This window comes from Oncorhynchus masou, chromosome 9, assembly GCF_036934945.1.
Source record: "Oncorhynchus masou masou isolate Uvic2021 chromosome 9, UVic_Omas_1.1, whole genome shotgun sequence".
NCBI lineage: Eukaryota > Metazoa > Chordata > Actinopteri > Salmoniformes > Salmonidae > Oncorhynchus > Oncorhynchus masou.
In genome coordinates this window covers 62,102,057-62,116,658 of record NC_088220.1, presented here as the reverse complement: position 1 = coordinate 62,116,658, position 14,602 = coordinate 62,102,057, and the positions used below count along the sequence as shown (strand labels likewise).

General features: G+C 42.8%; 1 protein-coding gene across 2 annotated transcripts in view; it reads left to right on the top strand.

The window, feature by feature from the left end:
* LOC135546404 (LIM domain kinase 1-like) overlaps positions 1 to 14,602 on the top strand; it is a 79,828-nt gene that overhangs the window by 22,222 nt on the left and 43,004 nt on the right. For both annotated transcript variants that reach the window (XM_064974796.1, XM_064974797.1), the window contains one exon: positions 10,115 to 10,253. In XM_064974796.1, the coding sequence (XP_064830868.1) occupies positions 10,115 to 10,253 (139 nt within the window). The remainder of the gene's footprint in view (positions 1 to 10,114; positions 10,254 to 14,602) is intronic.

Below are 14,602 nucleotides of genomic sequence, written 5' to 3'. Positions count from 1 at the left end.
CAGTTTACAGTATTGCTATTGTTTAGTTAGAGACTATGGTACTGGTTTACAGGGTGACCAATAGATCATAGTACACAGCTGAGATGGCATGTTGGTGTAGGAGTTAGAACCACTACCTATGTGGGGAAACTTTCCAGCTATATGTGTCTGTTCCCTGGAGAACTGGGGAAACCACTGTGTCTACTCAGTCTGAAACCTTTGTGGGTGGGCTTGTATTACTATTCTTGTGGCTACTGGAAATCCCCAGATGTCCCCACAGGGAAAGTAAAATATAGAAAATTATCCCTTATGGGACGTTTCCCACGAGGACAAATTATCTTTTAAGCTTAGGGGTTATGTTTAGGGTTAGGGCTACTATTAAGGTGAGAATTAGGTTTAGGGTTAAGGTTAGGGGAAATATGATTTTGAATGGAAATGAATTTAAACCCCCCACAAGGATAGTAAAACAAATATGCTGTGTGTGTGTGTGTGTGTGTGTGTGTGTGTGACTCCTCCTGATCAATAGCTCTATCTTTAGCTAAATCAAAGAGTGACCTACCGTAGTGACAGGTCAAATTGGCATACTTTTATTAATGTAAACAAACACAATTATTATATTCATGAATCCTTTGCTTTGATATCCATTTAAAATCATTGGAAGCTGTTGATCTTGGTCAGATATTGACCTGGGTCAAATGGTTTGCATGGTAAAGCAGCGGACCGGCTCCAGGTATAAGCAACATAAGCTGGTCGCTTAGGGCCCCTTGTCCACTAGGAAATTAGCCATATGTATTGTTTGTTTGATAGTTAGTCTAGCCAGCTATTTAAACTTGTAGTGATCATGGCACACAGGGCATGTGCCCAGGGGCCCTGCCCTCCAGTGGGCCCCAATTGATTGTGTTAGTCATTCTCACGCAGATATGATATTAACATGGCATTAGTTATGGTAGAATTTGGGGAATTTAGCTTTAAAGGCCCCCACCAAAGGGCAATGCTGCCCGTATTTCAATGGAAATTCCTATCCTATAACAGAAATTCTCATTTAGGTTCCACCGCCAATGAATGGCGCAGGCTGCTAATACATATTCATGATTGGGGGTGGGAATGTTTTCCAGGTGGAGTGGATAAATAACAACATAGCTGTCAGTGTAGATACCGAGCATGCTAACCTTATCTAGCTAGCTAATGTTATCTGTTGTTGCTACACTGTTTTGAAACGATTTGCCAGCTGGCTAGGCTATGGCTGGTTCTGGAGCTGGATTTGTCATAAGCATTTAGGGAAAACTTTGCCACGGATGGTTAGGGGAAGCCAGTATATTTGACTTTGCCATCTGTTCTTATCTCCAAAATTTTGTCATGTTCCATAAATTGCAACCACAAATCCACCATCTAGATAAAAATAATAAGATGAAGCTCCGGTAATATGGATAGCCTAACTGCACTGCCTAACCGTGCGAAAAAAAAGTATGATAATGTATGTTCTCACTGCTGTAGGTGGCTCTGGATAAGAGTGTCTGCTAAATGACTAAAATGGATTATGATAATGCATGTTCTCACTGCTGTAGGTGGCTCTGGATAAGAGTGTCCGCTAGGTGGCTCTGGATAAGAGTGTCCGCTAAATGACTAAAATGGATTATGATAATGTATGTTCTCACTGCTGTAGGTGGCTCTGGATAAGAGTGTCTGCTAAATGACTAAAATTGATTATGATAATGTATGTTCTCACTGCTGTAGGTGGCTCTGGATAAGAGTGTCTGCTAAATGACTAAAATGGATTATGATAATGTATGCTCTCACTGCTGTAGGTGGCTCTGGATAAGAGTGTCTGCTAAATGACTAAAATGGATTATGATAATGTATGTTCTCACTGCTGTAGGTGGCTCTGGATAAGAGTGTCTGCTAAATGACTAAAATGGATTATGATCATTTGCTGGTAAAAGGTGGAGGTGTAAAAACACAAGTTTGCATCCTCTATTTTAATTTGCTCCATGGCTCAGGCGTCTACAGCAAAAAGCTGTTTGGTATTATATTGCTCAGCTCAGTTGCGACTCATGAAAGAAGGACTTTGCAGGTGTTCCTGATTTTAATAAATAATGACATGCTGGTGGGTGGTAACATTCAAATAAAACCAAGCCCTGAAAATAAACGTAGACTGAAAAGTATTAGCATGTCATATCATAGAGGAAACGCATGGCATTGTCACGAAAACATTCCGAAGTTACCCCTTCGGATTTCCCATTTCAACCCCAAATATATCATACTTTGACTAAAACTATGATGTATTGACTTAAATTGTTGTGCAACATCATGGGTAAGTATGGACATTGTCTCATTTTAAACTAATAAAAATTCTCCCCACCCCATGGCCAAAGGGGTAGAAGTGCAGGAAATTAGCTGTAAAACTGGAAAAAATCCTCTCTGCCCCATTGCAAAATGAGTAGAATTGCATTAATGTATTATACATAAATTGCTATGTTTTCTCTCCAACCCATGGAAAATGTGTAGAATTAACTTTTTTTTCTCTCTGGACACTAAAATATTTTGCCTCAGGGTGACAATTCTCCCGGAGGGTCCCCAAAAGGCTGTAAATAAGATGACTAAAGTATACGATCAGTCTAATGCGATAATATCTGAATCTATGACAATAACTGTGATCAGAGTCAATGCTATGCAAAAAAAATAGCCAAACTATGGTGATCACACAGAGTTTACATATCATTTTTTATATATATATGAAGTGAATGGATTAGTTAATTCTCACTTTCTCTATGAATCCGGTGTTTTGGTCAAACCGTTTTGGTCAAACAGTTGTCAGTGTTTTGATCAGTCTGTCTCCCTGTCTCTGTGAGTGGTGATTTAATATAACATGGGTTTTGCTGGGGGGGGGGTCAAGGATAATTCATTTAATTAATTAATACATTTTATTACAAGGCACTTTGGCTGATTCCATTTGGGAATGCAGGGGTGAAAGAGGGGTCTCCAGATTTTGTGACTCACCTCTCCCCCTTCTTTAGATGTTTCTATTCTCCTAGGTGGTTGCAACTGGGTGTCTGGCATCTCAGAATCTGGGATCTTTCCTCGTTGCTTGTCTGTTTGCTTATGGAAAAGTCATTTGTCAGCCTCCTGTTCATCTCTCTTTCCATCCTTCCACTTCTCCCTCAGCTCATCCGTCCTTTCAGTGCCTCTCTATCCCACCCTCTCACTCTACCCTCTGACCCTGATGACAGAGCCCTGGGGACCTGTCACTCAAATCATCAAGTAAAAACCCATCTATCCCTTTCCTTCCGTCCTTTTGGCAAAGCTCATCTCCCTGCCTCTACCGTCCTCTTTCTCTATGTCCTTTAAGCATTGCGCCTCTTCTCCCTGTCCTGACATATCCTTTCCTTCTATCTCTTTCAGCAGAGCTAAACCTCTTTTCTCTCTCCTCTGCTAAACTCCACCCTTATGCTTCCAACAGCATGTCCTCCCTCCTCTTTTTTTCTCATATGTCTTTTCTTTCTCTCAATGCTTTCAGCGAACCCTGTGCTGCGTGGGCAAGACAAAAGCATGACCATTTGATATGAATAGATATGAGGTCTGCCTTGTAGTTCATATCAGTATTATATCCAGTAAACACTTTCTCTGTAACCATTCCTTTGGTTCAGATCATCATTTTGTCTCCGAATATTTTGGTTATGTGTATCTGACACGCAGACCTTAATCTCATTCTGGTCTTCACCACAGACCATTACTCATCTCACGTTATCACGTCTATATTTACCATTGTGTTTTCTGTGTGGTGGATGGTGGGCCACTGGGCCAGTTCAGCCTGTTCATGTTCAACATGTAGATAATTTTGTATATATAGTATATGTGAACACCCTTTTAAGTTAGGGTATTTGGCTATTTCAGCCACGCCCGTTGCTGACAGGTGTTTTAAAATCGATCACACAGCCATGCAATCTCCATAGACAAACATTGACAGTACAATGGCACTGAAGAGCTCAGTGACTTTCAACATGGCACGGTCATATGATGCCAACTTTCCAACAAGTAGGTGCGTCAAATTTCTGGCCTGCTAGGGCTTTCCCGGTTAACTGTAAGTGCTGTTATTGTGAAGTGGAAAAGTCTAGAAGCAACAACGGCTCAGCCACGAAGTGGTATGCCACAAGCTCACAGAATCATCTGTCCTCAGTTGCAACACTCACTATTGAGTTCCAAGCTGCCTCTGGAAGCAACATCAGCACAAGAACTGTTCGTTGGAAGCTTCATGAAATGGGTTACCATGGCCGAGCAGCCGGACACAAGCCTAAGATCACCATGTGCAATGCCAAGCATCGACTGGAATGGTGTAAAGCTCTACGCCATTGGACTCTGGATCAGTGGAAACGCGTTCTCTGGAGTGAGGAATTACGCTTCACCATCTGGCAGTCCAACGGACGAATCTGTGTTTGGCCGATACCAGGAGAACGCTACCTGCCCCAATACATAGTGCCAATTTGGTGGATGAGGAATAATGGTCTGGGGCTGTTTTTCGTGGTTCAGGCTAGGCCCCTTAGTTCCATTGAAGGGACACTACAGCATACAATGAAATTCTATACAATTCTGTGCTTCCAACTTTGTGGCCACATTTTAGGGAAGGTCCTTTCCTGTTTCAGCATGACTGTGCGCAAAGCGAGGTCCATACAGAAGTGGTTTGTCGAGATCGGTATGGAAGAACTTGACTGGCCTCCATAGAGAATTGGACCGCCAACTGCAAGCCGGACCTAATCGGCCAGCATAAGTGCCCAACCTCACTAATGCTCTTGTGGCTGAATGGAAGCAAGTCGCCGCAGCAATGTTCCAACATCTAGTGGAAAGCCTTACCAGTAGAGTGGAGGCTGTTATACATTGCCTTCGGGAAGTATTCAGACCCCTTGACATTTTCTACATTTAGTTATGTTACAGCATTATTCTAAAATTGATTAAATAAAACATTTTCCTCAGCAATCTACACACAATACCCCTTAATGACAAAGGGAAAACAGGTTTTTTGAAATGTTTGCAAATGTATTACAAATAAAAAACAGATACCTTATTTACATAAGTATTCAAACCCTTTGGTATAAGACTTGAAATTGAGCTCAGTTGCATCCATTGATCATCCTTGAAATGTTTCTACAACTTGATTGGAGTCCACCTGTGGTAAATTCCATTGATTGGACGTGATTTGGAAAGGCAAACACCTGTCTATATAAGGGCCCACAGTTGACAGTGCATGTCAGAGCAAAAACCAAGCCGTGAGGCCAAAGGAATTGAGGTCACAGGATGCCAGGCACAGATCTGGGAAAGGGTACCAAAAAATGTTTGCAGCATTGAAGGTCCCCAAGAACACAGTGGCCTCCATCATTCTTAAATGAAGAAGTTTGGAACCAGAGCTTGAGAGGATCTGTAGCTTGTTTGCGTCAAAAAGACTCAGGGCTGTAATCACTGCCAAAGGTGCTTCAACAAAGTACTGATTAAAGGGTCTGAATACTTACATAAATGTCATATTTCATGTACACTGCTCAAAAAAATAAAGGGAACACTAAAATAACACATCCTAGATCTGAATGAATGAAATATTCTTATTAAATACTTTTTTCTTTACATAGTTGAATGTGCTGACAACAAATTCACACACAAATTATCAATGGAAATCAAATTTATCAACCCATGGAGGTCTGGATTTGGAGTCACACTCAAAATTAAAGTGGAAAACCACACTACAGGCTGATCCAACTTTGATGTAATGTCCTTAAAACAAGTCAAAATGAGGCTCAGTAGTGTGTGTGTGTGGCCTCCACTACGGGCCAGTCCATAGCATCAATGCCTTCATCTAGCAGGAACTGCTAAATGACTTAAATGAAATGAAAATGAACTGCTGACACACTCCAGCCACATGAGGTCTAGCATTGTCTTGCATTAGGAGGAACCCAGGGCCAACCGCACCAGCATATGGTCTCACAAGGGGTCTGAGGATCTCATCTCGGTACCTAATGGCAGTCAGGCTACCTCTGGCGTGCACATGGAGGGCTGTGCGGCCCCCCAAAGAAATGCCAAACCATGACTGGCCGACCGCCAAACCGGTCATGCTGGAGGATGTTGCAGGCAGCAGAACGTTCTCCACGGCGTCTCCAGACTCTGTCACGTCTGTCACGTGCTCAGTGTCACGTGAACCTGCTTTCATTTGTGAAGAGCACAGGGCGCCAGTGGCGAATTTGCCAATCTTGGTGTTCTCTGGCAAATGCCAAACGTCCTGCACCGTGTTGGGCTGTAAGCACAACCCCCACCTGTGGACGTCGGGCCCTTGTACCACCCTCATGGAGTCTGTTTCTGACCGTTTGAGCAGACACATGCACATTTGTGGCCTGCTGGAGGTCATTTTGCAGGGCTCTGGCAGTGCTCCTCCTGCTCCTCCTTGCACAAAGGTGGAGGTAGCGGTCCTGCTGCTGGGTTGTTGCCCTCCTACGGCCTCCTCCACGTCTCCTGATGTACTGGCCTGTCTCCTGGTAGCGCCTCCATGCTCTGGACACTACGCTGACAGACACAGCAAACCTTCTTGCCACAGCTCGCATTGATGTGCCATCCTGGATGAGCTGCACTACCTGAGCCACTTGTGTGGGTTGTAGACTCCGTCTCATGCTACCACTAGAGTGAAAGCACCAGCAGCATTCAAAAGTGACCAAAACATCAGCCAGGAAGCATAGGAACTGAGAAGTGGTCTGTGGTTACCACCTGCAGAACCACTCCTTTATTGGGGGTGTCTTGCTAATTGCCTATAATTTCCACCTGTTGTCTATTCCATTTGCACAACAGCATGTGAAATTTATTGTCAATCAGTGTTGCTTCCAAAGTGGGCAGTTTGATTTCACAGAAGTGTGATTGACTTGGAGTTGCATTGTGTTTTTTAAGTGTTCCCTTTATTTTTTTGAGCAGTGTATTTATTTATTTATTATACATTTGCTAACATTTCAAAAAAACTGTTTTTGACTTGTCATTATGGGGTATTGTGTGTTGATTGTTAAGGAAAACATTTTTTAAATCAATTTCAAAAGAAGGTTGTAATGTAACAAAATGTGAAAAGTCTAGGAGTCGAAAGCACTGTTACAGCAAAGGGTGGACCAACTCCATATCAATGCCCATGATTTTGGAATGAGATGTCCATACTTTTGGTCATGTAGTGTATGTCCCCCCCACCTCAAAAACCACAGTTGCGCCCTTCGTGTATAAGAAGTTGTAGTACAGAACTCAGGGCAAGCTCTTAGTCATCCAGCGGGGTATTTGGTACAATGGGTTAGAGAGTCTCTCTCTGGGTCTTTCAAACAGTTAATCCTCTTATGTGCCCCCTGTAATGCAAACATGCACGCATGCGCACACACACACAGGCATGGACGTGTGCACACAGGCACAAATCCAAAGGGTATCCCACAAGCACATACACTCACACTTTTACTCGGATGTAATCATACTACTATTACCTGCTACTGTGGGTAACATATTCATATGGTGTTCTGATACAGTACAGTTCAGCGCTACATGCCCTTCCCTGATAAAGTGACCAGCTTGGATTTAGCTCGATAGCGTTGAAGCGCTTTGTGTACTGATATGCCTGTGTGTGTAGAGAAGGCCCAGGTATGACTTTGACTCTGCAGGAGGCTGCAGGGACTCTGCAGTAGAGAGGGGGAGGTGCAGCTGGAAGACGGGACTGCTGACTAGGTAGAGTAGTGTGGCTGCGATTGTCCTCTGGCTACCCTTGACCCATTTCTGCCTCCTATCGTCACACCACATGCTCAGCATACTGCATGCAGCAGGATCAGGGTCTAGTAGTGGGAGCTCTGTCTTTGACCATTACACTCACATGTTCACTGTGTGTGCGATTCAGTGTGTACATGTCAGTGTTTGTGTGTGTTTCTGCAGGGGTGCATGCATGTGTGTCCTGGATAGACTTAAAGAAGACTGATGATAACTGCAGAAACCCATGGGAAATTATCTGTCCACTCCAGTGCCTCAATGGGTTTCCACTCACTTTCCCCCCCATCATCCTCTACCGTACCCCAATGCCCTCATCCCCACTCCCCTTCTGGTCCCGTTCCCATTTCCCTCTCCATAGGCTTCCCTCCCCACAGTCCCCAGGCCCCTAAGATTCATTTGTTAACATTACACCCCATACCCTTACCCCACTGCCCCATCTCCTTTCCCCTTCTAGGCCTCTGGTCTGGATGTACTGTAGCCCAGCAGAGAGGCAGCAGATGGGGATTGATGACCAACAGTCCCCCTGAGTCCCCCAGGTCTGTTCCTATTGATCCCTCCATGGCAGAGGAAGGCCAGAGAGGAGACAAGGGACCAGGAAGGCTGATGGAAGTGTTTGTCAGAGGAGTCTGATGGGAGGAGCTATAGGAGAATGGGCTCTTAGTAATGACCTTAATGGAATCAATGGAACGGAGTGTTTTATGTATTTGATACCGTCCGCCTATAGTTCCTAACATCAGCCTCCTCTGGTGTGTGTGTCTCTGTGATTAGTGACTGTGTTGTTGTCTGTGTTGTCATCTCCTCGCCTCTCCCCTTCACTCCTCAGTACTCACCCTGTCTATCAGCCAATGATCTCTATCTGCCTGACATCACTACCAAATCATTCAGCTCTGCCCTGTTCTCTCCTCTTCTCTTCCTGCGAGAGATATCTCACTATCAGTTCTCTTAATGTACTGTTACTGACAGCGGTAGGTCCATTCCTTAAGATCTCCACATGCAGATAGCCCCTTATGTCTATGATATAATTAAGCAATAAGGCCCAAGGGGGTGTGGTATATGGTCAATAAACAATGGCTAAGGGCCTGGAATACAGCCCTTAGCCGTAGTATATTGGCCATATACCACAAACCCCCGAGGTACCTTATTAATATTATAAATTGGTTCCCAAAGTAATTAGAACAGTAAAAATAAATAAATGCTTTGTCATACCCGTGGTATACAATCTTATACACTATGGCTGTCAGCCAGTCAGCATTCACAGCGTTTGAACCACACGGTTTATACATGTGGTTATATAGCTGAGATTTTTTATTCTAAATCAAAGGTTATTGGAATGTATAAAATCACTTTTCAATCGTAGTCGACATTATAATGGTGATGTAATGTTTACCTTGGCATTCCCCTGTGTGTGTGAAACTAGTTTTGTGGATCAAAAGCCACTGGATAAACAACCATGTTGTTATAGTTGGATGTTGTATTTGGACAGCATTGCCATGTGTAGGTGTCTTATCTGTGATCTCACTTTGGTCTAACACTTAATGTATGTGGGAGTATTGCTTTAGTCTTAGTGGTTAAGGAAATGTAACTTTCATCACTTTCAGATCTCTGATGCATTAACTTCAGTAAGACACATGTCAGTGGTTTAGCCCGTTGATGGGCTCTAATCAGTGGGTGAGCCTGAGGGCCTTCTAGGCCTTCAGAAAATGTATTTTAAATAAAATGTTGCTTTAATTTCAACTTAATATTTTGAATAATTTTTATGATCTTCTGATTTCATCTCTTCAGTTTGTGTTGGAAAGAGAATACTTTCCCTGGGTAGAAAAATCTAGTTAGCTCAGCCAGCCATTGGGTAGGCCTTCAGAAGCTTTATTAGAGCAGACATTTGGAATGACAGGTGAATGAACCAATCACATTTGGGTGCAATGGGTGGGACTATTTGGGAAAAAAACATGAAGGCCTAGACATGTCACTACTGATGAGCCAATAGTGAGCAGTAGGATAGTTTTCCCATGCTTTTGTTGTAGTCTGTGACAATGGCGGCAACTGTCGCAGATGTTATTGAGGAGGATGTGGTGGCTAATTTGTTGTTCAACGAGAAGTTCAATGTTGTGCAGAGGGGGAGGCCAAATCCAGCACTGCCAGGATTGGTGCAACGAGGAAAGAACTTTGAAAGGCATTTTCAAGCTGACAATTATAAGTGCTATCCATAGATGGCTATGTATGATCAACCAAGAAGCTTTAGTGCTGGGATTGTCTACTCTTCAGCACCGACAAGAAGTCAACCTGGGCCAGTACTGGTTTTAAAGACTTAGCCAGTTATATGAAGTCAGCTCTGCCAAATAAACTTACAAACATGCACATAATTCCTCTCGCTCTCCTTGTTCAGATGCTGTCAGTGCAGTGCCTCCCTGTCCCACTGGTACTATCAGAAGGAGGGCCGGCTCTTCTGCAAGAAGGATTACTGGGCCAAGTTCGGAGAGCTGTGCCATGGATGCAACGACCCCATCACAACCGGCCTGATCATGGTAAGATAGTCTTCCTCCACAAACAGCACATTAACTAGATCCTCCTGACTACAGTACTAGGTATCCCTCTGCTCTGTCTTCACCAGTCAATCTCTCTAATCAGCCACAGACTTGATACGACACTCCTGTTACAGTCTGTCGGATATGGTTTCCCCAACAACATCCACACACACTGGTCTCCACTTTACAGTAACTGTAATTATACCATATGCTTTACACATCCCTGTAAACTTTCCAGGGAGAGTCATTAACTGTTGTTTAAGTAAAGAGAACAGTCTGAGAGGAGAGGTGGTGAGAGGACATGTGGAGGATGGACATACTCTATGATTTTCCCTTCTCTGATCAGGGGTGTTGGGTTGTTCTGAAATGGGTTTAATAACTTTACTAGTCACTAGAGCAGGGTTCAGCCACCAGACAGATAATATTAAAGCTTCTGCCAAGAGTACTTGGAAATATGTCAGTCTACATTGTGAAAAAGACACGCCTGTCTGCTTTGCATGAAGAGCAGATAAAAACGTGAGTGTAGCCTGTGAGAAATACTGTTAATTGTGCGGTAACCATTTGCATTCTCCCCAGCTGTAGCACGTCACACTTTGAAATGTGGTATATTACCATCATGCCATTTGAAGTGGGATTTCACCAGGTTTCTCTCTTTAGTATATCAAAATGGGTGAAATATTGTGGTGACTTAATCTATGTTTATGAGCTATGTTGTGTTCAGTATGCCATAAGGGTTGCCCACGCAGATAGAAATGGAAATAGGTATTTTTTATTGCAAATCAGCCATAGGCAGGTGGCACATGAGTGTCAAGTTTGGGGAAGCTCATTTTCACTAAAATAGGCTTTTATAATAAAGCATTCCATTCACTTTTGCAGGCTTATGTAAGATAGCCTACTATTCCTAATGTGATGAGTAGATTGCATAGTCATCATTTTGGCTAATAATATAACTCAATCACTGTTTGCAAAAAAGACAGTTCAATGCATGGCTGAGCACGTAGAGTAGGCCTAAACTATAGGCTACAGTGCCTTCAAAAAGTATTCATAGCCCTTGACTTATTCCACAGTTGGTGTTATTACATGTGTATGTGTATACTAGACAGCACAACGTGTTGATGTCACGTTGCGCAGTACAAGACTAAGGACTCAGTTTGTTTAACTTTTTTTTCTTTTTTTTTCTGACCCGCTTCTGATAATCCTGGGAGTATCTGAGTCCCTAAACAGATTAACCAACCCCCAAAAACAACTAATCTCGTACGGTCTCATTTCTTCAAAAAAACTAATCTTGTTGTTTTGGAAAAGGAGGGAAGCGCCCTCTACCAAATTATGGCTCAGTAAATTGGCAAACAAGCTCCAAGCTCTCTTCCCAGTCTGCCACAGAAATGTCAGTCCCTAGTTTTTCCTCCCATTTTGCCTTGATGGCATCTGTAGAAGGTGTGCTAACAGATTGAAAAGCATCATATAGACGCGATATCAGTTTATCTGAGGTGGGGCATATTTTTATGCATCCGTCAAACATGGAAGGTTTAGCATTCCCAAATGTTGGGAGGTGTTTTCTAACGTAGTCTCTAATTTGTAGGTATCTGAAAAAATGACTTCTGGGAAGATTATAAGTTTCCCTCAGCAACTCAAAGGAAGCAAAGGTCCCTTCTATGTATAAATCCCCTATGGTACTTATCCCCAGCTCTCCCCATCGCTCAAAGGTGTTATCAAGGTTAGAAGGGGCAAAGGAGGGATTCCTGGCGACAGGGAGCATGAATGACATTGGTCTAAGCTCAAAGTGGACTTTAATTTGCTTACGGATTCGGACCGTGCTATGTATAATAGGATTGTCAGACAGTCCTCCTTCCATCTTGGATTTACAGAGGTGTATTTTACCTATCCTGTGTGTTTTATAATCCCAGATGAAAGGATTGATAATTGAGTCCAGTTGTTTATGAAAGGATTTAAGTATGAATACTGGGACGTTCTGATGTAGGTAGAGCAGTTGTGGGAGGAAGACTATTTTAATGGCATTAATTCTCCCGAGCAGAGAAATTTGGAGAGTTCTCCAAAATAGTATGTTTGCTTTGAGTTTTTGTATCAGAGAGGGGAAATTATTTTTAAATCGTAAGGAGTATTGTTTGGTAACTACAATTCCTTGGTAGGTCAATTTTTCTGAAGATAACTTAAATGGGAGATGTTCTAGCCAGGAGTTGTTTTGCGACCATATGGGCATTAATTCACTCTTGTTCCAATTTATTCTGTATCCCGAGAAGGTACCAAACAAATTGATCACATCAAGAATAGCTGGGATACTAGCCTGGGGTTCTGTTACATAGAGGAGGATGTCATCTGCGTATAGGGAAATCTTATTTAGAGTATCTTTAGTATTATAGCCGTGTATTGCTGCATGAGATCTAATCGTCTGAGCGAGGGGTTTGATAATTAGGGCGAAGAGCATAGGCGACAGCGCACAACCCTGCCTTGTCCCCCTGTTAAGGTTAAATCGGGGCGACAATGATTGGTTAGTGAGTATTCTGGCACAGGGGTTCCTATATAAAAGCTGGATCCAATTTATGAACTCATCTCCAATATTACATTTCTGTAGGACCTTGACTAGATGGGGCCACTCAACTTGGTCAAAGGCCTTTTCGGCGTCAAGAGATATGACGGCAAGGTCCACGTTGGGTAGCCTCTGAGAATACATAATATTGAAGAGGCGCCTGAGATTGAAGAATGAGTTTCTGTTAGGGATTAAGCCGGTCTGATCCGAGTGGACCAATTTGCCAAATAAAGTGCTAAGCCTGTTAGCCTGAGTTTTTGCTAAAATCTTTTGGTCTGTATTAAGGAGAGATATTGGTCTGTATGACCCTACCTCTTCTGGATCTTTACCCTTCTTATGTATAACTGTAATGAACGCTTCATCCAAAGTAGAAGGGAGAGCTCCATCCTCATTGGCCTGAACCAACATTTTGTGCAGGTAGGGAGAGAGTATGTTGCTGAATGTTTTATAGAATTCACCAGGGTATCCATCTGGGCCCGGGGTCTTGCCACTCTTTAGAGATTTAATTGTTTCTCGAATTTCATCAAGAGATATTTCCTTATTCAGGAAGTTAGAATCTTCCTGGTTCAGGGCAGGAAGATTACAGTCCTCCAAAAATGTTTGCATAATTAAGGGGTTAGGATCCGCTTTAGATGTATATAGAGTCTCATAAAACTGCCGGAATCTGTCATTGATGTCTTTGTGGGAAGAGAGTAATTCCCCAGATGCAGATTTAACTTTGTGAATCATTCGGTCACTCACATTTTTTCGAAGTTGTCTGGCGAGTAATTTGTGTGGTTTGTCACCAAACTCAAAATATTTTTGCTTGGCATAGAGAAAAGATTTAGCAATTTTAGCTGAGAGAATCTGATTATATTCAAATTTTAAAGGGGTAATTTTTTATGTTTCTCCATAGATGGGTGGCTAGCATTCTCCCTATCCAGTAAGTGAATTTCTCCCTCCAGTTCTTCCAGTTCTCCTCTGTTTCGCCTACTCCTGGCAGCCTGAAAGGAGATGATACAGCCTCTCAGATAAGCCGTCAGTGTTTCCCACAATAATGCTGGGGAGGTCTCTGTGTTGTCGTTGGTATCAAAGAAAAATGTAATTTGGTCTTTAAGATATTCACAGAATGTTGGTTCTGTGAGGAGCTGAGGATTCAACCTCCAGACCCTCTCGTTTGGTACAATGTCACCCAATCTCAGGGAGAAGGTGAGTGGACTGTGGTCCGAGATTATAATATCATGATACCTCACATTACAGGTATAGGGGAGTAGTCTAGCATCCAACAAAAAGTAGTCAATTCGAATGTAAACATTGTGAACATGAGAGTAAAAGGAGTATTCCCTACCCGTAGGGTTAGCGATCCTCCATATATCAAATAAGTTCAAATTATTTATGTAGGTATTCAAGAATTCGCTTGAATAGGTGGTAGGGGTTCGTCGGGTAGAGGATCTATCCAAATACTGGTCTAGCACACAGTTAAGGTCCCCTCCAATGACCAGGTTAGTATGGAAGATATCTGGAATCAGGGCAAGGACTCTTTTGAAAAAAGAGGGGTTATCAATGTTTGGCCCATAGATATTTAGTAGAGTTACTGAGGTAGAGTGGATTTCTCCTATCACGATCACATACCGACCCTCTTTATCCGCAAGGGTGGTTTTATGTAGAAAGGGAATTCCTTTCCGTACCAGAATCACTGTGCCTCTCGTTTTGGCAGAGAAGTTAGTGATACACTTGCCCCACCCACCTACACTTAAGTCTGCTATGAGAGTTATTCTTCAGATGGGTTTCTTGCAAAAATATATAATATCAGACGAGAGTGCTT